Source organism: Notothenia rossii, assembly GCF_949606895.1.
Source record: "Notothenia rossii genome assembly, chromosome: 1".
NCBI classification, from domain to species: domain Eukaryota; kingdom Metazoa; phylum Chordata; class Actinopteri; order Perciformes; family Nototheniidae; genus Notothenia; species Notothenia rossii.
The window spans coordinates 44,752,369-44,776,393 of NC_136912.1; the positions used below are offsets into that span (position 1 = coordinate 44,752,369).

General features: G+C 40.1%; 1 protein-coding gene across 1 annotated transcript in view; it reads left to right on the forward strand.

The window, feature by feature from the left end:
* Positions 1-963: 963 nt before the first annotated feature.
* Positions 964-24,025, forward strand: part of LOC307041812 (uncharacterized protein) — a 29,612-nt gene continuing 6,550 nt past the window's right edge. The window contains exons 1-5 of the mRNA XM_079685353.1: positions 964-1,455; positions 10,217-10,317; positions 11,666-11,780; positions 20,049-20,161; positions 23,496-23,577. Coding sequence (XP_079541479.1) covers positions 1,167-1,455; positions 10,217-10,317; positions 11,666-11,780; positions 20,049-20,161; positions 23,496-23,577 — 700 coding nt within the window. The 5' untranslated portion in view covers positions 964-1,166. The remainder of the gene's footprint in view (positions 1,456-10,216; positions 10,318-11,665; positions 11,781-20,048; positions 20,162-23,495; positions 23,578-24,025) is intronic.

The following is a 24,025-nucleotide window of genomic DNA, read 5'->3' on the forward strand; positions in this document are numbered from 1 at the left end:
TGTGTGAGGAAGTAACGGCTCCGCGGACGTAACGTAACGGCTCGACGGATTGTGTCCATTTGGGTATGGGCACGTCACTGTACAAGAAAACAATGGAAAAGAGAAATCTCCAACGAGGCGTTCTAGGGCAGCATAGACAGCTCTTTTCTGTGTTAGAGTTTTACTCGCTATAGGGTGTACTTTGAGGGTTTGTGACTTTGCAGAGCGTTTACATGCACACAAACCTTCAAAACACACAAAGGGACGGGTAATAACCGGAAAAGCATGACATGGGACATTTAAAACATCCTGTTTATCTTATTCTATTTACATGTTTATAGACTCCTGCACTTAGGCTACTTGGTCCCTACAACATTCTCTGCAACATTTGTATTTTTTTCTTGACATAGTTTACTTCATCATTTATTTATTTTTACTTAGTTTTATTGTTTTAGCGCTTGTATATATAATAGGTTGCTTTGTAATATCTACCATGTAGCTACTGTGCATCTGGATTCCGTCCTTAAAACAATGGTTGTGCTCAACACAAACTGAGTTAATCAAGACAATTTCTAAATGTCTTAATTATTTATTTCTTATTAATTTGTGTTTGATAATGGAATGGAATGGATCATGTCATCATATGTAAATATACTGACAGTTATTTTACTCTTATTTTTACTCAACTCCTATTTCATAGTCTTTTATTAATATTATCATAAATATAAAAAAAATCTTGATTTTATTTATTTTTAATTTTATTAATCTGTGTGAATCTTTGCTGTCCTGTTTTTTCACGCTTACCCTGTTGCTGCTTTGTACAACGGAATTTCCCCTCGGGGATTAATAAAGGTTCATTTTATCTTATTTTATCATTCTGGTTCACACTCCAGTACAGTAGGGGGCGATAATGCACCTTAACGCTGGTTGCCAGCTGCACAAAACGAAAAAAGAACAACAACAAAAACCCCGAAAAACCCGGAAATGACGTTATGTATTTGTGGTAGCATCTTGCCGCTTGCGTACAGTGGAGGAGAGGCTACCTTCGCTTATTTGACCAGTTCAACATTTAAATACCCTTCCACCGGAGCTGCTATGCTTTGAACAAACCCCCAACCCCTCTGCTACAGGAGTTTCCCGGTGAGTGCAGAGCCTCGGAGCAGCCCTCGAGCCCCGGCCGCAGCAGGATGTCCCGCCTGGCCTTCCAGACTCAGCTGGCCTCCATCATGGAGGTCCTCGCTAACGCAGCAGTGGCGGAGATCTGTAAGCTGGTGGACGATGACTATGCGGTTGTCAGTTTACAGATGTCGCAGTGTCAGAGGGAAAACAAAGGCCTGAAGAGGAAGCTCCACCTGCTGGAGCTGAAGATGGCCCGAGGAAACGCCGAGAGGAGGCTTCGGGAGAGCGCCATTAACAGCAGCCGCTCCAGGGTGCAGATACACGGCGACAGGCTGCGGGAGTCCTCGCCATCATCCGGTAGGACAATTAGTCCGTAATTAAAACATGCCAGTCTTTGCATTAAAACACACACTTTTATTAAAGGTCCCATGTCATGCTTTTCCGGTTATTACCGGTTATTACCCTTGTGTGTTATGAAGGTTTGTACTTGAGCTGACCAATCAGAGCACATTGGGCTCACAGGGAGGGGAGGGGGGGGGGGGGGGGGCAGGAGCTCCAACAAGCCGTTTAGGACAGAGAGTGAATACACATACTATACAGAGATGCTGTATGAGAAACCAATGTGAGTTTGGAAAATTACACAATATAAATCTATTCTAGTATACCTCAACAAGGGAATTATGATCAGTAGAAATGGCCATGACAGGCATTCTGCCGCTGAGAAATTAATCCACACTGATAACTGTTTACTACCATAATGTATCTGGATCAGGAAGACGTACGTTGTATAGTAGTTAAATTCATTAAGGTGACCCAGGAATATGCATTATTACAAGTATATTGAGGCTTAAAAATATGAGAAGACTGATCAATACCTCCATAATCTTCAGTCTGGTTAGCTATGAATCTTCCAAAACTTCCAAACACCTTGTCCTGGACATAGTTTCTACAGTATAAACTGTGCAACAGTACAGTAGGCCCACACAAACTGCAGAACACCGGGGCTTTGGGAACACTCAAAATGACTTAAAATGATTTAATTCCCATTTAACCTGTTAAGGGCCTTTTTTCCCCCCATTTTCTTTCTCACAAAACTGTGTCTCAGGGCTTCTTAAAATGTAATGAACTATTCATGTGTCTTACTCATTTAACGGGAAGAAACTCAGCTTCCTTTTTTGTCTCCTTGGATATGGTTCAAAGAAACTCACAGACTGCACCGGGCGCTGACGTAGGCGCCCTGTGACCATCAGATTTGACGACGCTGATTGGCTGAAATTATGTTTCAGCGGCATAGTTTAAAGATGGCAACAGTTGGCTTCTGCTGCACTTGCTGCACAGCGCCCAGACGAGAGAGGGTAATGATACACGGGCAAGGCCAGGCAGGAAAAATGTGACTTATCAGTAACTTTAGACATCGTAACAGAATTTTAAATGAGATTTTATTGTAGTTTATACATTTTACTGATACCAATTATATAATATGTACCTTGTTTATTAAAAGTAAAAATATATATTTTTTTTATTTTTAATGTGGGAAGAGGGGGGGCGGCGCCCCTAGTGCCCCTATGGGCCGGCCGCCACTCACACACACACACACACACACACACACGCACACGCACACGCACGCACACACACACACACTTTGTAAAATTACTAATACCACACTGTAGAAATACTCTGTTTCAAGAAAAAGTACATTGCAAATATAGCTTAAGTAAATTAAATATATACAAGAATAGTTAACTTACTTAAAGTATTAGTTGTGTTAAAATCCTTATAGTAGATTAAAATATACAGCTCTGTAATAATATATTATCAGACTCTACCGTTTCTAGGTATGTTTGAGAACAAACTACAAAATGCATTTCCTGCAGAAAATGCGTGCGAATGCTGTAAACTGTGAACATTTGTGGCTGAATTTAGCTGAAAAAGCTGAATATTTTATTAGTTGAATGGTCTCTGTAGCTGCTTTTAGCTACAAAAATCAAGTAAGTGTGTTGCTGAACTTAGCGGAGACATGCAGAAAAGTGAAATTATTTGATCAAATTGTTACAGCTCAAATGCATTGCAATGACTTTGTTGAAATCTTGAAAGTGAAATGTTAAACTGGAAGAGTAGGAAAAATAGTGAAGAAGCTTAATATTTAAAAGTAAAGGTTTAAAAAAGGTATAAACAAAAACATGTATAGCCTGATTGTCCTGAAATAGCTGAATAAGTTAATAGTTGAATGGTTTCTACAGCTGAAAGTAGGCTGAAGGAGTTGGATATTAAATTTAGTAGTGAATTAATGTTTACAAACACCTGTGTGTGTGTAAGCCCAGAGATCAAAGGTTACCACGGTGACGACGTTATCAAACATCTGTGTACGTGAGCCCAGAGATCAAAGGTTTCCATGGAGATGTGCTGTGAAACGAGAGCCTTTCCATTGTTCTGAATGGGAGATAAACCTCTTGCATTTCTAACTTTTGTTGAAAAAATAAATAATACAAACCTCCAGTGTTTGTGTGTGCGTGTCTGCTCTGATTAGATGAGGTCACTCAGGTGTGTGGCCCCAATAAGCACTGAGTCCCATTAAGAATGCATTGAGGATTATATCTGACAATTTTGCCACCTGTTAAAAAACTATGGGTTTTGTGTGTAAAATGTGGAGATGGGAGCAGTTTATCTAAAGTGTACTTCTCTCTGCTCTGAAGAAAGATCCAGAAAAATTTAACATGGGAATCAATTGGGAGCTCGCTGGTCTTTTTTTCTCTTCATGCCCTCAAGAGGCATTTTGTTTAATAGTTTCTTATTTTAATTTTATTTTCCAACCTAGGAGAGGTTTTCTTACATTTTTCATGAAAAGATATATCTGAGGAGTGTAGGGTTTGGGAATTATGGCATGTGTAAAACATTTTTGGGGGAGAATTTCAAGCTCTCCTGCACTCTGTTTTAAGATCAAAGCACTCTAGACTTAACGAGCTGCTCCCATCCACTCTAATGTTAAAATCTGAAAAAGGCCTCTCTACCAAGCTCCAAACTAAGCTCAATATCTCAAGAAGTTTAAAAGATATCACAAATCTGAATAGGAATTCAATAGCTGAAGGTCTTGTGATCATTTGAAAGTTGGAATGAAGTGTCTGGCTGCAATTATGTGGAAGGAGAAGCATTTGGCGCAAAGTGTAGTAAACTTGTAGTAAAATTTGAAGGCATCTCCCATTGACTTCAATGTTAAAAAAAGAGTTCAAAAAAGCTGAATATTTCAAATGTATGAAATATTTTGAAAAAGTTTAAAGTTAGCCATTTATTGCTGAAAAGGCTGAATAGTTTAATATTTGAATGGTTTCTGTAGCTGAAAGTAAGCTGAAGTTATGGAGAGCTAAAGTATTGGCTGATTTGAACGCTCTTCCCATTGACTTCCATGTTGAAAAAAGAGTTTAAAAAGCTGAATATTTGAAAAAGTATAAAATATTTTTAAAAATGTGAAGGTTTCCCATCATGTGCTGAAAAGGCTGAATAGTTTAATATTTAAATGGTTTCTGTAGCTGAAAATAAGCTGAAGTTATGGAGAGCCAAAGTATTGGCTGAAATAATAAGTGGAAAGAATAAAGATTCGAAGTACTATCTGTAAACAGCATTCGCACTAATAAGGGGAATAAAGATTCAAAGTACTATAGTGGAATGCTGGGGTTTCCAGACCACATTGTTCAGAGTCACAGATTGGGGTGTTCACAGCAGCAGAGTTAGTGACAGAATCAAACACAGAACCACAGGACACAAAATGCTCATTAAAGCAATTTATCATGGTGGCCCTGTCCGATATAGTGCCAGATGCTGTGGTAAGGCACGGAGGTAGCTTATTACGGATCTCACCGGTGGATATCGATTTTATGGCTTTCCAAAATTTCCTAGGATTATTTAGGTTTTCTGTGGTAACTGACAAATAGTACTTTGACACTTTTGACATGTGAAGTGAAGCTATTCCTTAGCTGCCTAAAACGCAGCCATTCTACCTCTGAGCCTGATTTCCTAGCCTTTGCCCAGGCCTTGGTTCTCTCATGCAGGAGACTGGACAGTTCAGCAGAAAACCAAGGATTGTCACGTCCCTTTACTCTAAATTTACGCAGGGGTGCATGTCTATCAATGATCTCCATGAAACCAAGATAAAAATAAGACCATGCAGTTTCTACATCAGCATACAGATCGATTTTTCCCCAATCAAAGCCAAACAGATCATGATGTACAAAACCCTGCTCCACAAAATGTTTTATACATCTCTTAATAATAATACAAGGTTTAACCTTTTGAACCTTACGGTATGTCCACACAGCAGCTTTATAAAAATCTTCCAACGCTTCTCTGCCCATTGACTTTGAATGGGGGTGACTTCACTTTGCCTCGCTTTTCGCCGAACAGCATTGTGGGGAAGCAAAGCGAAGATATCCAGGACTTTCAGGATTCAAAAGTTGAGCAATGTTCAACTTTTGAAGTTGAGCTGGAAGCGTCAGCCAATCAAATCCCGTTTATGCAAATCTGACAGTACAAGCGTTGGCAATCAAACCGCGTGCAAGCTGGGAGAGCCAGACCGCAGTTCATTTCCTCATATTCCAAACGAGAAATTACGGTAGCAAATCACCCGGTTCTTTACGACCAGAACTATTTACCGGGATACAAACCGGAGGAACCAGGCATGGAGGGAGGTGGCAGAGACAGTGGGTGAAACTGCTAGGTTTTCACCTGTTTGGAGAGTTTCTATATATATATATATATTGCTCGCATAAAATCCCCGTTTTTTTTGCTTTGTATGTCGGGGGCAGGAGATTCATGTGATTGGTTGTTGGTTGCGTTGCTCGCAAAAAATCCCCAAGCTCTCAGACACGCCCAGCTCCAAGATTTTCACGATTTTTTAAAAGCTGCTGTGTGGACGTACCGTTAGTGTCCCTAATTGTGGCTACAGCACAGTGGTCACTCACATCATTCGACAAATTATCCCACAGATTAATATTTATAGGGAACATTAGTTAGAGTGATATCAATTAGGGAGGATTTATTAGGGGACTTAATGTTAGGGCGAGAAGGACTGTCAACAATCTGAGTAACATTCAAAGAGATACAAAGGTTTTTAAAATCCTCTGACACTGCAGTTAACCAGTCCGAGTTAAAATCACCAAGTAGCACTATTTCCTTGTAGTCTAGTTGCGATAAAAGATTTGCTAGCGAAGAAAAGGAGTCCTTGACAGCTGAGGGGGGTCTGTAACAGCCCACCACCATGACCTGCTGCCCTTTTGCCACTTCTATATTTAAGGCTAAAAATTTGAATTGCTTACTGATAGATTTGGAAACTAATGTGGTTACACTGAACTTATTCTTAACATAAATGGCAACGCCACCACCGTTATTAGGCCGGTCGGTATGATACACATTATAACCATTTAAGGCAATGTCAGAGGCCAAAATAGATTTATTTAGCCATGTTTCTGATAAAACAATGACGTCAGTCAAGCTCGCCCAAATGCGGACAAAATCGAGTTTACCTAACAGGCTGCGCACATTCAAGTGGATGAAACCCAACCCAGACCTAGCTTTAAAATCAGCAGGAGTAGCGATCTGACTACTACTACTGGGGAGACCAGGGTTAGGTTGTACATTTCCTGACAGTAATAACACAAAAGTAAACAGGCATCTTTTCCTCTTAAACGACACATATACATTGTCATCTGCTTTAGAATCACCGGAAAAGTCTGCGAGAGTGTGATTAGAGTTTAAGAAGCAGTCCTGAAGAACCATCATCGCAGGCAAACAAAAAAGACAAACATATGTTGTCGAACTGATTGCCTGTGACAAGGTAACCGGTAATTGTTTGGGTAGCACTCTCGATCCTTTGCAGGGGATGCTCACCGCGGACGGCAGAACAGACATGAATCCAGTAAACTTCTCAGGATGACTAGAAATCTTCTCACCGTCCAAGACAGCCAAAAGGCACAGCAGAGCCACGATAGTGGCCATTTCCCCAGGCCAGCACAGCATCCACGATATTCCCTTCCCGTTATGAAGTGAAGCGGCGTCACTCACAGAGCCCGGGGCACTGGAGGTGGGAGGCCCGGAGATGCAGGGATGAAGAAAGACAGTAGGCCTCTCCGGTGAATCCTTCAGATCCCAAAGCCAGATATATCCGGCGTGAAGGCGCTCCAGGTCTCACCGCGATATCTCCACAGCAGCCCGGCGTGGCCGCGCACCGGTCTCACCGCGATGTCTCTGGGGTAGAAAACTCCACTGCACAGCAGCCCGGCGCTCCTTTCCCACCGCGATGTCTCTAAGGTGGATAAACTCCTCCGCTCAGCGTGGCGGCTCTCCGGTCTCTCCACGATGTCTTCGGGGTAAAACCTCCTGAGCACCGAAACACCAGAAAGGCGAAAGCAGGGCCCGGCCCAAGCGTGGAGGCTCTGCGGTCTCTCTGCGAATATCTCCGTGGTAAATGATCAATAGCACAGCACAGCAGCACACGAGTAGCGTGTACAATAAAAGAAGACTAAAGAAAGTGTCCCTTTCTTTCCAAAAGGTTTACCACAGAGCCATCAACAGTGGGGAGAAATCCCTTCCTGGTACGGCATGCTCACGGCACACTCACAAAGTGAAACGGAAAGTAGGCGTGTTTTTCTCAGTAGGAACGTAACTGAGTGTTGAACTAACTGCAGCAATGCAGTTCAGTGTTAGCTTTTCAGCATGCAGCATTCCCTCTGCAATTTCTTCAGGAGTTTATCGAAGTGTTGTCCATTATTATTATTATTATTATTATTACGTTCGTCGTATTTCCATCACCATTCAAAAATGACACTTAACACATTAACTTGAGAAAGATTGAGGCTGTGTCCTGTGCTCAAAGTTAATAAATGCCCACACCGGGTCATATTTTTGGACGTTCTGCCTCTGCCTCCTTGCTTGGACGGGCCGCTCAATTGTCGGCGTACAGTGTGTATCCAGGTGGGTGGTGAAAAACAAGGTCTTCTAGTGCAGGGGTTCCCAACCTTTTTTCCCAAGAGCCCCCCCAAATGACTCCTGTTGGAAGTTGCGCCCCCCCCCCTCCCCCCACACACACACAAGGGGGGGGGGGGGGGGGGGGGGGGGGGGGGTGAAACAGTGGTAATTAAAGTTTAAAAGTCTCAAAAATGCTACAATTACTGTCACAAACTGGATGAATGTGAAGTATTTTGTTAAAGGAGGATGAAAGTGTAAATAAGGAGCACTATTGGAGTGACTGATGGTTATTGGACTCAGGGTTAATTTATTTGGATTCCCACTGTATGAAGAAATTAAAGGGCGGCGCAAGTGGAAACAATTCACAAAGGGATTAAACTGTTTAAAACACATGCTCAAAGTAAGCCGGATTTTGCCGATGTGTTTATGTGGATTCAAAAGTCGTAAATAATCTACAAAATGGAGGAGACCAATCTGATTGGAGCAACTGTGACAAATAATCCAACTGAAACCGGCATGGACAATGACTATGGTTTAAAAATGCGCTTATCCTGACAAGCCTGGTTTGGACCCTTTATGGGCAGAAGAAACATTTCTATTAAAGAAAGAATTATACATTTCTGTCTTTTTATGCCTTTAATACTAACTTGAATTGTTATTAAAATTAATTAGCCAATTATTTTTTATATTTTATTGTAATGTAGAGACAAGGCTTTTAGTGACAATCATGTATTGCCTTACAATTATATGTAAAAAAAAAAAAAAGTCTAAATATGATATTTGGTCTCAAATCTTCTGAGGCCTGGCGCCCCCCTTGCGATCTTTGGCGCCCCCCCAAGGTTGGGAACCACTGTTCTAGTGTAACCCTTTTAAGCAGACATTGGTTCCTACTTTACATTGGGAGTGCTAATTATTTGAGCATTTAGTTGTATCCCTTGCACAAAAATTAAGTGGACCTATCATGCTATATTTGAAAAATATATTGTAGGGCCATACCTATATAAAACATGTCTGTGAAGTTTTTTTTTCAAAATACCAAACAGATCACCCATTGTAGCCATGCCTCATACTGCTCATTCTCCTCTTTTGCAGCCCTGTTAGAGAAACGCAGATTTTTTGTCTTTAGCTTCAACAAAATAAATAAGAGGAGGCGAAGCTAATGCCTGATCAGAATTCTACCGGAGATAAAGTTAACTTCTGCTGTGATAAAATGCCATCCTGTTTAAATCACGTCAAGGATTATTTCTGAAATAGTATGGAGCTCAAATGCTTTTTCTCTTGCAGGTTTATGACAAGGTGAGTTCTTTTTTTATTTCCTGCTTTTTAAACACGTGCTCTCCAGTACAGGTTACCTCTGAGTGTTAGCGAGGCTTGCTAATGTAACCAAAAACGAGATTACGTCCAAAACAAGTCAGGCATTGTTTCTGATAGCAACTTTCTGTGGGTCCGCCGACGTCACAGCGGATGGATACGTCAGTTCGGATGGAAATCTGTATCCGCTCGTTGTACACCCGTTTTTAAAAGATTTGGGTACGGAGGAAAAGAGTTTTATTTTCTGACACTGCGTGAGTTCCCCGACGCACCGGGGACACATATTTATGTATAAAAGACATCACAAAGTGCATTTTGCATGATAGGTCCCCTTTAAATTAACAACAAAAAAAGAAAAACACCAGAATTGGCCAAATTGTTTTTCCAAACATTGGTATCAGCTGAGAAAGGTCATCTGTATTTCAACCTACAACTCAACACATCATCAAACCGATTAAACTTATTTGTATTTCCTAGGAAGTTGTAACTACATTTAAGTTCAATATCACCCTGATTACTAAACTTATATTCTGAGGTCAGAACATGCTGACATTACGGTTATCAAAAGAAGATCTTTCTTGCTCTTCAGTTTTCAGTGAGTACAGAGAGCAGTGTGTTTTGGTGTCTGAAATCTCGATCAAATGCAACACATTTCTTTAAAAAGTCTCACATAAAAAATATTAGCTGTTATAAAGTGTGAACCTTCCTCGGACACAAAATGCTAGGTTCCTAACTGTCATGGCGGGCGGTACATTTACTGATTTGTGTTTTGCCAGCGTTGCTTCCACTGTAGGTACAACACTGAACTTTTAAATGTACTCTGTTGTTCTGAATACAACTTGTTTTTGTGTAGGTGTGTTTGAGAGGCGGATAGAGGTGGCGCTGTGGTCGGGTAAAGCTGCTGCAGGGCGGCCGAGCGCCAGGCCCATCCACTCTGACAACCTCCAGAGGAAGGTAAGCTCACCTTCTTTAGCACCGCCCCTTTCCCCCCTTCCAGTTCAAACGCTTTTTTCTTAGTGAATCCGGTTCAGCATTAGCTGCATTATAAACAATTAACTTTATTCGGGATAGGATAGTCTTACAGTACCACATCCATCCTCTGTTAGAGAATGACAGGATGACATGTGAACCTAAATCCCATATGAGGACATTTGTAGCTACTAAAAGTACCGTAACACATCAGCTGGTCGGACTGAACACAAACGCTTATAATGACAGTTTATAAACTCACCCTGTGAGGAGGAGGAACAAAGGTCACCATAAAAAAGATCACCTCAATGAACTTGTTATTGTGCTATTTAGCAAGCAAATGTAAGCCATTTAGCTACCAAACGTTAGCCAACTAGTGAACTCTTTCTATCTCTCTTTCTGTAAATCAAGCTTTTCGCCTGCAAAAACTATTATAACTTAATAACAGTTCATTCAAAAGCTTAATATAGTTTCTTTGTCCAGTAAAGTTTGATAAAGTGGGCGACGCTATGTAAAGTAAAGTGCCGAGACATTATAAGGCAATGTGGAAGCTCCCTTGAGCCGGCAGAGCACAAGGTGAATAGACCCGACTGAATGTTAAAAATCAGATGCTGAGCACTGCTGCATTAAATTATAACCTGAAGTTGTATGTAAGCAGCGGGGGAGCATGAAGAAGAAAATGAGCAGCAGTGGTGGAATAAGTATTTATCTAGGCAAGACAAGGCAAGTTTACTTATCCAGCACATTTCAACGCAAAGCTCTTTACAAAAAATAAACATTAAAATAATTAAGATATAGTGCAACAGAAACATCTTAATGACATTTAAGAACAGTCTTTAAAAAAAATCAAAGAGAATACAATTTAAAAACAAGCTCAAACAGAAATAAAGGAAAATAGTTGCCGCAGACATATTACTTTAGTAAAATACCTGCATTAAAAATCTTATTAAAGTAAAACATTATTATAATCACAATATACTTTATGTCCTTAAAGTACAAGTACTTGTAATTCATAATGTCCCATTTCAAATCATATATATTAAATGACTGTATTATGATGATTAATGTGTTCAGCACAGCTGGTAAAGGTGGAGCTAACTTTAATGACTTTGTATACTGTGGCTGGATATCTTATCCTATTATTATATGTACATGTTTATTTATTTTTTGTATTAGCTAATATTTCGATATGTAAAGTAACTAAAGCCTTCAGATTTTGTAGCATAAAATGGAAATACTCAAGAAAAGTACCTCAAAATTGTACTAAAGTACCGTACTTGAATAAATGTACTTAGTTTAACCTGAACTGAGTGAGCCCTGTGTTGTTGTGCAGTCTCCAGACGTGGAGCTGGTGGAGCCAGAGGTGATGCTGGTGAAGGAGGAGAAGGTGGAGGCCAACTTGAGAGTTGAAGAAGCGGAGGACAACGTGCCGTTCATTGGGGAGGACGGTGAGTACACAGTGTTTCTGCCTGTGTCTGTGTGACTTACTAAAGCTGAGGATTCATATTCAATATCAGGATCACCATTAGCATTAACTATTCTTATGGAGTCCACACATTTGCACTATAGCCTCAAACTCAAGAAACACATCTCATGTTATTAATAATCAAGGATGGAAGTGATCAAAATTATCATCCTTCACACCACGATTAACTAACCGTTCGTTATCAAGTAATAACTATCCTGTGTTTCAGACATGAAAAGAAAATAACGTTTTAAAATAAATTAATAAAAGTTCCATACCTGGGGAGATTTCAACTTTAACCCTTATTTTTTCTTACAGCATAATTGATAGTATACATACACACCGACACAGTTCAGTCTTAAGAGATGAAGATACTGTTTCATTCAAACTGGCTCAGATCAATGCTGTTTCAGACTTCAGTGTCCGTAGCATGGAAAACAGTTGACTTAGTTTGCTTTCATTTAAATTCTTAAACACTGGCAGGACTTTATTTACCTCCACTGCAGAGAGAACGAAGCTTTAATTAAACTAGAAAATGCATTTCCTGCTGAAAATGCGTATGAATGCTGTAAACGGTGTTGCTGAATTTAGCTGAAAATGCAGAAAAAGCTGAATATGTTATCTGCTGAATGGTAGCTGCTTTTAGCTACAAAAACCAAGTAAGTGTGTTGCTGAAGTTAGTGGAGAAATGCCGGAAAGTGAAATGATTTTAATCAGAATTGTTACAGCTCAAATGCATTGCAATGACTTTGTTGAAAACTTGAAAGTGAAATGTTAAACTAGAAGAAGAGGAAAAATTGTGAAGAAGCTTAATATTTAAAAGAAAAGGTTTAAAAAAAGGTATACACAACTAAATGTCCTGAAATAGCTAAATAATGTAATAGTTGAATGGTTTATAGCTGAAAGTAGGCTGAAGGAGTTACATATCAGAAGTAAGTAGTAGTGAATGAATGTGTATTAAGAAGAGAAAAGAAAGTAAAAAGGCTTGGGAAAGCCGCAGAATATTTGAACTGCAAACGTTTGAACTAAAACGTCACCAATAATGTATAAAATATGTGGAACATGTTGAAGTCAGTATGAAGTCTCCATCAGACAGAAAAGAATAGGCTGAGACAGTCTTCAAAGGCTTCTAAATTCTCTAATTTCCCCTCCTCGACTCCTATCCTCGTGTCTTAGTCCCGCCCACAGGAGATGCGAGCGGAGCAGTCGAGGAGGGGAACCGAGGAGAGAGGAGTGGAAGCAGCAGGCGTTTAGAGAAATGAGAAATCCTCTCCTCTGAGCGGTCATTTTAACCTCTTAAGCCCTGAGCCTGTTTTTCAGGTTTCAGGCTCCAAAATGCCACTAACACAGCAAAGACTATATCTTCACTTCTAAAAGGGGTAAATTAATAATATTTTCTCTCAAAGCAAGGTTACATCTGTGAGTTGGATGTAGAAGTGTCAGAATCAATCTAGATGTTTTTATTTTAAAGTAAATTCAGATGGAACATAGTAAAAACATGTAAATTATAATGTCCGCCTAAAAAAAAACATTACTTATAGGGAAAACCACCCTTGAATGATGGGTTAGTAGACTAAAAGCTTTAGGAATCCAAACTATAAAATATAATAAGTACCCTGTATCAAGATTGATGCAAAAAAAGTGAAATTTGACCTTTTTAGAGAGGTTTAGAAAAATAAAGTCCAGGCGGACTCACCTCTGGATAATTTGGGAACCATCGGTTCCATTTGACTAGCTAGCTCCCTTATTACTTATCCCAGCTGCACATCCAACACATCGTTTATGATTGTAAAGACACAGAATCTAACGGTGCCCACCTCAACACTGAAAGATACACACTTGCAACGTTATCAACTAAAACGTAAATCAAAAGAAGTGGCGCTAGGTAGCTACACAATGCTAACGTGGCTTACCTTTGTCTTTGTCTGGTCTAAACTGGTCTTCAATGGCATTAAAACGATAACAACGATGATGTAGTTAATTCATAGGTTAATATCCAATGTGGCTGTGTCCCCTTTGAAATGTTCTGATAATCTATAAGCGATAAAACTAAAATTCCGTTATCTGCTGTCCGCTCTGTGCTCCGTGCACTCTGGGTCCTGCAATTCCTGATTCCTTACGGTAGTAAACAATAAATGAAGTCGGCTGCGTAATGTTCTTACGCTGGCTGGCATTCTTTATACTTTACGCAGGACCATATCTCTGGAACCCATTGGTCGATTGGGGTGATTTACACCTTTTTCTTAACCAAAATATCCAATAGCATCGAGGGGCAGTTCCCAAATCCACTTAAACATTACCATAGAATCATATAATAGAGAAGCAAACAAAGCACATCTGAAAGTACAAGCCTGGACGGCAAAACTTTATACCCAGTATATTGCCATAAATATGATGGTGGATTATCAGTAAAAAATTCTACGTGACACAAAGACATTGGATTAACCTTGAGCGGCGTTTTTATTCCGGTGAACACAACTTTTGATCACAAATCAAAAATGGTAAGACGTAATTATTGTAATATTTTTGAAACCGGATGTTGTTTACTTTCTCTTTTCTGGCTGATAGCTCCGCAATTCGGGGTCCTACAGTGATGACATTACATGTGTGGAATCTGTGGAGTCTCAGCTTTAATCGGATATCTTGTTTGTGCAGTGACGATAAGTAATAAGCGCATTGCTACCGTGAGTGCTGTGCAAAAGTCCGTTAGCATTAGTTAGCATTTTTTCGCTCCATGCTAATTCAAAGGCTTGGTATTACTCTTGTGTTTCTTTTAGCTAAAAATGGTTCATATTGTTAGTTAGCTGAGTTTCTTATCGTTAAAAGGGTATGGAACATTAATAGTTTCATAAATGTTAAGAAGCCCTGAAACATAGTCTCGTAAAAAAACGGTGGGGGGGGGGGGTCCACTGGGGGGACCCTCGGGCTTAAGAGGTTAAAGAGACGTCCATTAATGATGACAGGAGGCACAGCAGCCCTCTGTCTGATGGACAGATGTGTTCATGATGAATTATATATTTACTTTTAATTCATTCACAGTGCGGTGTAGTGATACAATAACAGGCTACAGATGCAGACATATATATATACACACACACACACACACACACACACACACACACACACACACACACACACATATATTTATATACACCATTTCAGAATCAAACAAGTATGAGAGCATTCTCATAATAATGTAACACAATCAGAGACTGGATATATATATAAAAAAGATCTACCATAGCTGGCTATGAAAGATGGTTTATAAGTACCGTAATTGGTTCATAAATAATACAAATTATTTTAAGTTATACACCTAGTAGCATATGTGTAGGAACTAGTGCTGCCTCAAAACGTCGATGAATCACTAGTCGACTAATTAAGTCTTAATCCAGCAATTTTTCATCAGTAAAAATAATAAATACAATTTTTATTAAAAAAAAAAAAAAAGAAAAAAGCTCCATCCGCGCACTGCATGTGCATTGACGCGTCAGCCGGAAACCCCCTCAGACTTCCTTCAGAGCGGGGCCTGGTCATTAAGTTCGGGCAGGAAATCTAAAGTGTGGATCTTTCTGAGCGAGTAAAGGACGAGTCCCACAAGGTGACATGCAAACTACGACGGCATCAAGTCTTCTCCATACCCACGCCATCACAGCGCAGCTTCCTGAATGCCGGCTTCATAAAAAACACGGAGCTTAATTATCCCCACAACGTGTGTTACTTTCTCAGACTCGGAGGAAATCAGCTGCATTGAAGTAGTAGCCTATCTTTGTATCAAAATATAATAACCTATAATATATAATCATTCTGACCTCAGAAAACAATAAAGCTTGAATTTCATGATGAGGGCGTAATGCGGAGGGATTTTGGCCGACGCTTATATTTTCTGTGTTTCTGTTTCCTCTGTAGTATTTATTGGGTTGTTATCTTCAGATATGAATAATAGAAACTAGAACTAAATGTTCAGTGTTCACACACACACATTAAGAATCATTACGGTACGTCCACACGGCAGCGTCACGTTGAAGCTTGTCGGTGGGCGTGTCTGGCGTGCGACCAACAACCAATCACATTAATCTCCCCTCCCCCTCGGACACAAAAGCACGCGGTTTGTTTGGCTAATGCTTGTACTGGCATATGATTTGATTGGCTGGCGCTTCCGTCGACACTTGAAAAGTTGAACTTTTCTCAACTTTCGAAGCGAGCAACGGAGGCAAAGCGACGCGACGGAACCACAATGCAGTTCAACAAAGCGTCTTCGTTGAAGCACGCGGCGCTGCCGTGTGGACGTACCTTTACCGGAGCTTCTGCTGTTTATACCGCTTCGTCCGTGCGCTGTAACACTCATGCGCTTTCTACATTTAATTTATATTTCAAAGGTTCATTATTATAGTTTTATTTTATATTTTATCTGAACCACAACGTACCATGCTGTTATAATAACGCTCTTTATCAGCCTTTGAAACAGAAACCATTTTGGGAAAAAATAATATATATTTAGAATCATAATGTATCCTTAACGTGCGACGATTAATCGACTAATTGACGAATATTGGTCGACTAGTCGAGGGCAGCCCTAGTGCATATTTAGCTGTTATTTATTGTTTATTTTATCATTATCTGTACTGTTCTCGTTTCAATGTATGAATATTTAAACTTAACAGCCAGCTAAACTCCTCAGCTTCATTCCTCCAAGGAACAGGCAGGTCTTGTATTTGTCAGGGATTTGAATGGTAAGAAGTGTGAAACTGAAACAAAATACATTTCTCCATAAGTACACATAGAACAATGATATGTTAACATTTACAGAATAAATGTACTTTTTACAAGAACAGGTTATTGCAGGTAAATATTAGGGGTGCACCGAATGGGAAATTCTTGGCCGAAACCGATACCGAAAATAGGAAACAGTTAGCCGAAAACCGAATGCCGAAAGGCCGAAAATGATTAATAAAAAAATATATATATATAATGTATACATTTTTTACCAATGTTGTTCAGCTGCCTGATTATGGAAAAATAAATGATTATGGCAAAACTTAACTTAACTTAACTTAACTTAACTTAACTTAACTTAACTTAACTTAACTTAACTTAACTTAACTTAACTTAACTTAACTTAACTTAACTTAACTTAACTTAACTTAACTTAACTTAACTATCATTATTATGGGTTCATAAAACATTTATTCAGCACTTTTGAATGCATACAGTACATTAATTCCAAGTCAAGTGCATTTTCTTTTCTCTGTAGGATAACTACAACAAAGTGCATTCAGAACAAAGCCAAGGTGCTTTAAAACTGCATAAACATCTAGGCCAGTAGGCCTACAACAAAATAGTGTAAATAAAGACTGTAACAGCCAGGCCTTCAACAACAACAAATGCACCTATAAGTGCATGCATACAAATGTGCAAACTGGATAAATCCACATGAATGTAACTATTTACAAATTAAATTACAATTGAATTTTTTCAAGAATCTGTAAATAAGGCTGTCTGTCCTCATAAGCAAAGTAGTAAACATTGTATAAAGATACATAAAGTGAAAACTGGATACAAAATCCACAATCAATTACAAATGAAATTACATTACATTACATTGCATTTAGCTGACGCTTTTATCCAAAGCGACTTACAATAAGTGTATTCGACCAGGAAGATACAACCTTGAAGAAAACAGAATCATATAAGTACATCAGGTTTCATAGAGCCAAACATTTCAAGTGCTACTCAACTGGCTTTAGAAAAGCCAGTCCTTTATTAGTATAAAAGTGCTTTGTTAGTAATTCAATCGCTCGAAGTGGAGTCTAAAGAGATGAGTTTTCAGTTTGCGCCGGAAGATGTGTAAGCTTTCTGCTGTCCTGATTTCAATGGGGAGCTCATTCCACCATTTTGGAGCCAGGATAGCAAACCCACGTGTTTTTGCTGACGGGAACTTGGGTCCCCCTCGCAGTGCGGGTGCAGCGAGCTGTTTGGCCGATGCAGAGCGGAGTGCACGTGCTGGGGTGTACCGTTTAACCATGTCCTGGATGTAGGAAGGGCCAGATCCATTCGAAGCATGGTACGCAAGCACCAGTGTCTTGAAGTGGATTCTAGCAGTTACTGGAAGCCAGTAAAGGGAGCGGAGGAGTGGTGTGGTGTGGGAGAATTTAGGAAGGTTGAAGACCAGACGAGCAGCTGCATTACAATTTCAAGAATCTGCAAATAAGGTGGTCTGTCCTCATGAGCAATGTAAACAACATTGTATCATTTCGATACCGAAAGTACAATATATTGAACACTGTGCTGCTGTCATTTCCCCCTAATGATAACCTGAGAAGGTGAATTATAACTCACAATGAAAATTGTTCAGGAAAGTGGGTATAGAGTAGACATGTAGAACTAGATAAGCTAATGATAAGCCAGCCTTGTCTACTTATTAAGGAAAAGTGGGAGGTTCTTTTTAATGAACATTAGCTTCTCTGCTTTATCAGCCATAAGTCTGTTCCTCTTCTCATCAAGCACATGAGAGGCAGCGCTGAACAGTCTCGCTGTCAGTGCTTGTGATTTGATCTTACTCCGCATATTTGTCCGGGTGTTTTGATTTCAAGTGGTGTAGTAATCCCAAAGTGGTGAAAGTCTTTGCAGTTACACCCCCTCGAGAAATGTCAGCTGAACACGTTTTACAAATCGCAATCTGCGCCTCTTTCTCTGATATTTTTAAATATCTCCAAGCGGCAGACATGTTGGCTGTGAGCCAGCCGCGAGCATGGTCGCGCGCCGTGCTTGTCGCCGAGTTTTGATTACGTCATCACAACAACACGTTAGCTTACCAACGTAACCCTGTTCTCTGACATTCGGTGATATTTTTTCGGTGCTAAAACCCTTAAAAAGGCCCTTTCGGCCGAAAGCCGAAAGGGCCTTTTTAACCATTTTCGGCCGATAATTTTCGGCGGCCGAATATTCGGTGCATCCCTAGTAAAATTTGCGATGCAACATTACACAGCATTACGTAACACACTATAACACAGCAACAAGTTCTTACAAAAATTATAATTATCCTTACTACAAAATTATATTACCACAAATAATATCAAACACTTGTAGCTAAGATAATAATTAGTAACTTGACTTACTGATAATGCCACGTTTAGGGCTTAGAACGAAGGATGGATGGGGATTCTGCAGCGCGTGCTCCCATTACATGCTAATTGCATTAGTGTCCATGTGTAAAAGGACTTCCTGGAACTTAAGGAAGTGGTCATAGCCACAAAGGAAGTGCCATCTCTTTCAAAGTACATTTCAAAATTTCAAAAGCTGCCTTCTAACTGCTAATACATTCTTATTTGTGTTCCATGACATTATCAATTGTTTACACTGCACACATTTGTGCTTGTCACGTAGGTGTGTTTCATCGGTAACTACACTGAAAAAAAATATAAACCCAACACTTTTGTTTTTGCTCCCATTTTTCATGAGATGAACTCAAAGATCTAAAACATTTTCTACGTACACAAAATAACCATTTCTCTCAAATATTGTTCACAAATCTGAAAAAATCTGTGATAGTGAGCACTTCTCCTTTGCCGAGATAATCCATCCCACTTCACAGGTGTGGCATATCAAGATGCTGATTAGACAGCATGATTATTGCACTGGTGTGCCTTAGGCTGGCCACAATAAAAGGCCACTCTGAAACGTGCATTTTTGCTTTATTGGGGGGGTCTGGGGGGGTCCGAAAACCATTCAGTATCTGGTGTTAGGATTAGGGTTAGGGTAATGTTGTGAATCAAGTGGCCCATGGTGGTGGTGGGGTTATGGTATGGGCAGGCGTATGTTATGGACGATGACCACAGGCCACTCGTTTACGATTACGATTACGCTGTAATCATGTTTTCCGAAAAAACTAAACATAATATCCCACTACAAAAACAAACGCAAATATTTAATTTTAAACAGTCAAGTCCTTTCAAGTCATCTATCTCAAGCTTAAGTCAAGTCTCAAGTCATGAATACCAAGTCCAAGTCAAGTCTTTTATCAATGTTAGTCAAGCAAGCCTCAAGTAAAAAAATATGCGACTCGAGTCAAGTCATGTGACTCGAGTCCCCACCTCTGGAGTTTAGTAACTACAAAATAGGGCATGAATACTTATGTGAAAGAAGTTGTGTCTGTATAGGCAAGGCAAGTTTATTCATATAGACTTCAGAACTGGAGTGAAAGAGAGTAAAGCACTAAATGTTTATTTTCCATGTCTTGTTCTCTCTGAAGGCGTGGTGGAGGATGGAGCTGGAGGACAGGAGACTCAGTCCACTTCCAGTCAGACCCGGGCCCAGATCCAGGGCAGCAGAAGACCCCCGGGCGGCAGCAGCCGAGGAGTGGAGGTCAGTGACTCCTCTCCTCCCCTTACATGTGAACTCAGTGTTGAGGGCAGAGACTCCCCACAGCAGTATGTTGATGACGCCAGCAGGGACTCACATTTTGACGTGTTGTGTGACAATGATAATGGTGCGAACCTGTTGGTGGAGGAGTTTTTCGACGAAGTGGAAGGGAGGAAGGCGTCTTGCTCATACTCGATGGCAGCGGCTGATTACCCATCAACCTCTGCCAGTATGAACGGCTGGATGCGTTGCGGACCCGGTGCCACCCCATCCCAGCCCATCAGTGGCTGCACGTCAGCGCAGCGACGCCCCGCCACCAAGGAGAGACTGTTTGTCTGCAGCTACTGCGGCAAGGCCTTTAACCGTCCCAAGAAGGTGGAGATCCACCAGCGGGTGCACACCGGGGAGAGACCGTTCAGCTGCTCCACCTGCGGGAAGATGTTCTCCGAGGCCGGGAACCTGAGGAAACACCAGAAAGTTCATACCGGAGAGAAACCGTACAGATGCCAGATCTGTGGCAGGGGATTCGCCTGGATAAGGAACCTGAAAACACACCAGAAGAGCCACCCTGAAATCTCCGCTGAAGGAGAGCTGGGAGCAGGCCTAGACTGTGAACCAACCGGAGGATACTGAAAGATTTTATCATCCAGAAAACACTCTGAGATGCTCTGATATGTTGATGTGAAACATTTCATGAAACAATTTTAATGTAATATTGTTTTCAAAGAGAGAAACAAGAGGCATTCCAGTAAATGCTGAGGTCAAGCTTTTATACTTTAGAATTTAAATTTGGTTATGACGACTTTGTCTTTTTCAAATGTTCTCTTAACAATTGTCAAAGTCTCCGACAGAACATTAAGGACACATTTTTACTAATCTGTAGCCTAAAGTACTATCAGTATAAGTATAGTAAGTAGTATTACCATTCATACATGATGTTGCTGCAAACACACCAGCATCCCTTCTGCTGCTGTGGAGACTCTGCCTAGTCTTTGGTCCAGTTTCACACAAGCGTCTTAAAGCAGAAGGCTTTTGGTATAAACATATTTCATATTCATACACAAAGCAACATTTTGTTAATGGGTCTCTCAATACTCTCTGATTGATGTAAAAACACCGTACTAATATAAAGTTTACTCATTTGCTAAGCACTTTATTAAAATACTCTCTGGGAAAAAAATAACAATGTAGTAGTTTTAAAACTATTACATTGTTATTTTTTTCTGTAATATAAACACATTACACACACACAGAAAGGTAACACACGTACATGAGTTATGTAGAAATGCTGAATTGACGGGGTTGCCACATAGTCTTCCACAGCACTCTCAGTAACATGCTCTGTGCTAGACTCCAACCTGCTTCCCACAGTGCATCAGTGTGAAATAGTTTTGGGACAAACATGGAGCTCTTTGGCTCAGATTAATAAGATCAGGCTTTGACATTTGTTGTAAAATGAGTTCTGGTTAGGATTAGCATATGGTATATGATTACCTTAAGAATATTACCTTTTGCTGCAAAGATACTTTTTCTCATAGACAGGAGATTACCTACCTCAGTGTAGGCAGGATTCGCTTGTGTGACAGTATCTAAAAAGCGACCCTCGGAATCTTTTAATCTGCAACCAAACGGACAAATGTCGGCTCATAGTCAATTGTACTTTACATCATTGTTCAAGGTTGCCATTTCTTTAAAGCTGTATTGAGTTAAAGGGGCCCTATTATGCTCATTTCAAGTTCATATCAGTATTTACTGTCTCTACTGTGACATGTCTCCATGCTTTAATGTTCAAAAGCTCTTTATTTTTCTCATACTGCCTGTGCTGCAGCACCTCTTTTCACCCTCTGTCTGAAACCAGAGCCCAGTCTGCTCTGATTGATTAGCTGGGCGGCTCGGTTATTATTGGCTCACTGCTGGAAGATGTCCTGCCCCTTCGCCGATGTGATTGAGCTCCAGCCAATAAAAGCATGAGTGTTCTGATTGATTGCACTTTGTATATGGAAAGATTGAACCTCAAGGTGCTACCAAAAATGGAAAAAGGTCCTATTCACAACTTGTGCGACCAGTAAATAAAAAATAAAAAAGGAAAAGCATTACACAGTAGTAGGTGGGGGTGCACTGACTGACTGAACATGGTGGAAAACAATGTTTTAAATTCCATTGTTAACAGGAGATTTTAAAATGAGGCTTTTCCAGTTATATGTCTGACACATTGTGTTTCCTTTGGTTATATAGTGGGAATAAAATAAATTGGTACATTACATGTTACTTGTTACACGCTTTTATCCAAAGCGACCTACTGTGGACAATCCCCACAGGAGCAATTTGGGGGGAAGTGTCTTGCCCAGGGACACAACGACATGCTGACTGCAGTGGGGTTTGAACCTGTGCTCCCTTGATCCGAACACCAACGCTCTATCCACTGCGCCACACGCCTCCTACCTCTGTTGGAATTCAGTCTAAGCCAGTATTCACTCACTGCAGAGGAACATGGTATCCATATACTCCCAGTAAATGATCAGAGCTTTGTCATTACAAATGTAACTCATTTCATGTATTTTAAAGTTGAAATATTTACCATTTTATAAAACATGTAATTTATGGAATAAAATATGTTTCTTAAACCACTGTTCAGTCTTTTTTTACATCTCAGATGAGTTTAGGTTCCTGATTCCTGAACTCTGGGTTTAAATTGCTCTCAATGGGCTTGTGTGCACACACACACACACACACACACACACACAAAAAGTTGAAATGTCAAATAGTGCAAAGGGAGAAATATTGAATGGATATGCATGAAGTAGGTTGTTATTATAGGAGGGGGGGATATTGATTCGTGTACAGATCAAGATTATCATCAGATTGTGAATACCAAAAACTAAGGCAATCATTTGCCATAATGCCCGTATTAGCACTGATTTCATTTTGAAACAGGAAGTGTTTCAATGAGAAAAAAAATCTATCCATCCATCATAAAATATATTTTGGACTTAATTAGAATACATGTTAATAAATGTTAATTAACTAATTAATTAATTCAACTGGAATGTATAAAAGGTTAACACTATAGTACGGTTCATTTGACTAACTGATTGATTTAAATGTAGATTTGAGGACCCCAGTAGTACTGTTTATGTAAATATACATTTGAGAAATTCTAGGTCACTGTTGAAATGGTCTTCAAATACCTGTATTGGGTTTGCAGAATGTTTGCAATTATGTTGCTGCTGACAAATCCACTGAGAATTATTACACTGCTCATATTTCTGTATCATGTGCTATGGTGCTGTGTGTCTACGGTGCAGAAACATCTGATAGTTCCTCTCTGTGTGTGCAGGAGGAGGTGGAGCCAGATGTGGTGCTGGTGAAGGTAGAAGAGGGGGAGCCAGGGAGCCAGACAGGCCTCAGCATACAGGAGGGTGAGTGCGCACCCCCACCTTTCAATTGAAGAAGTTACCACACTATGAGGTCTCCAACCAACCTTACAATGCAAAGTATATATGCCGGTAAAGAGTGGGGCAGCAATGACGTATTTTTGTAGCCCAACGCAGAAGTTAGCATTTCAAAGGCTCCCTCGACAAGAAAGCAATGGGATTTTTACATTGGGTTTTGGAATATTATCGAAAATATCTATTGCAAACAAACATTTGTTATACTTACCCGTTTGTTCAGCATGATAATCTCCACATATGAATACCACTTTATGACTTTTGAAGCGTAACTGCAATCACCAAAATGAAATAGCATCACGGTCACATGACTTCATGTCACCACCGCTAAGCTAAAGGCGGCTTAAAAGCCAATTAAACATTGGAAAAGCAACTGGAACTGACATGTGCATATTACTTATAATATTACAATGAATCA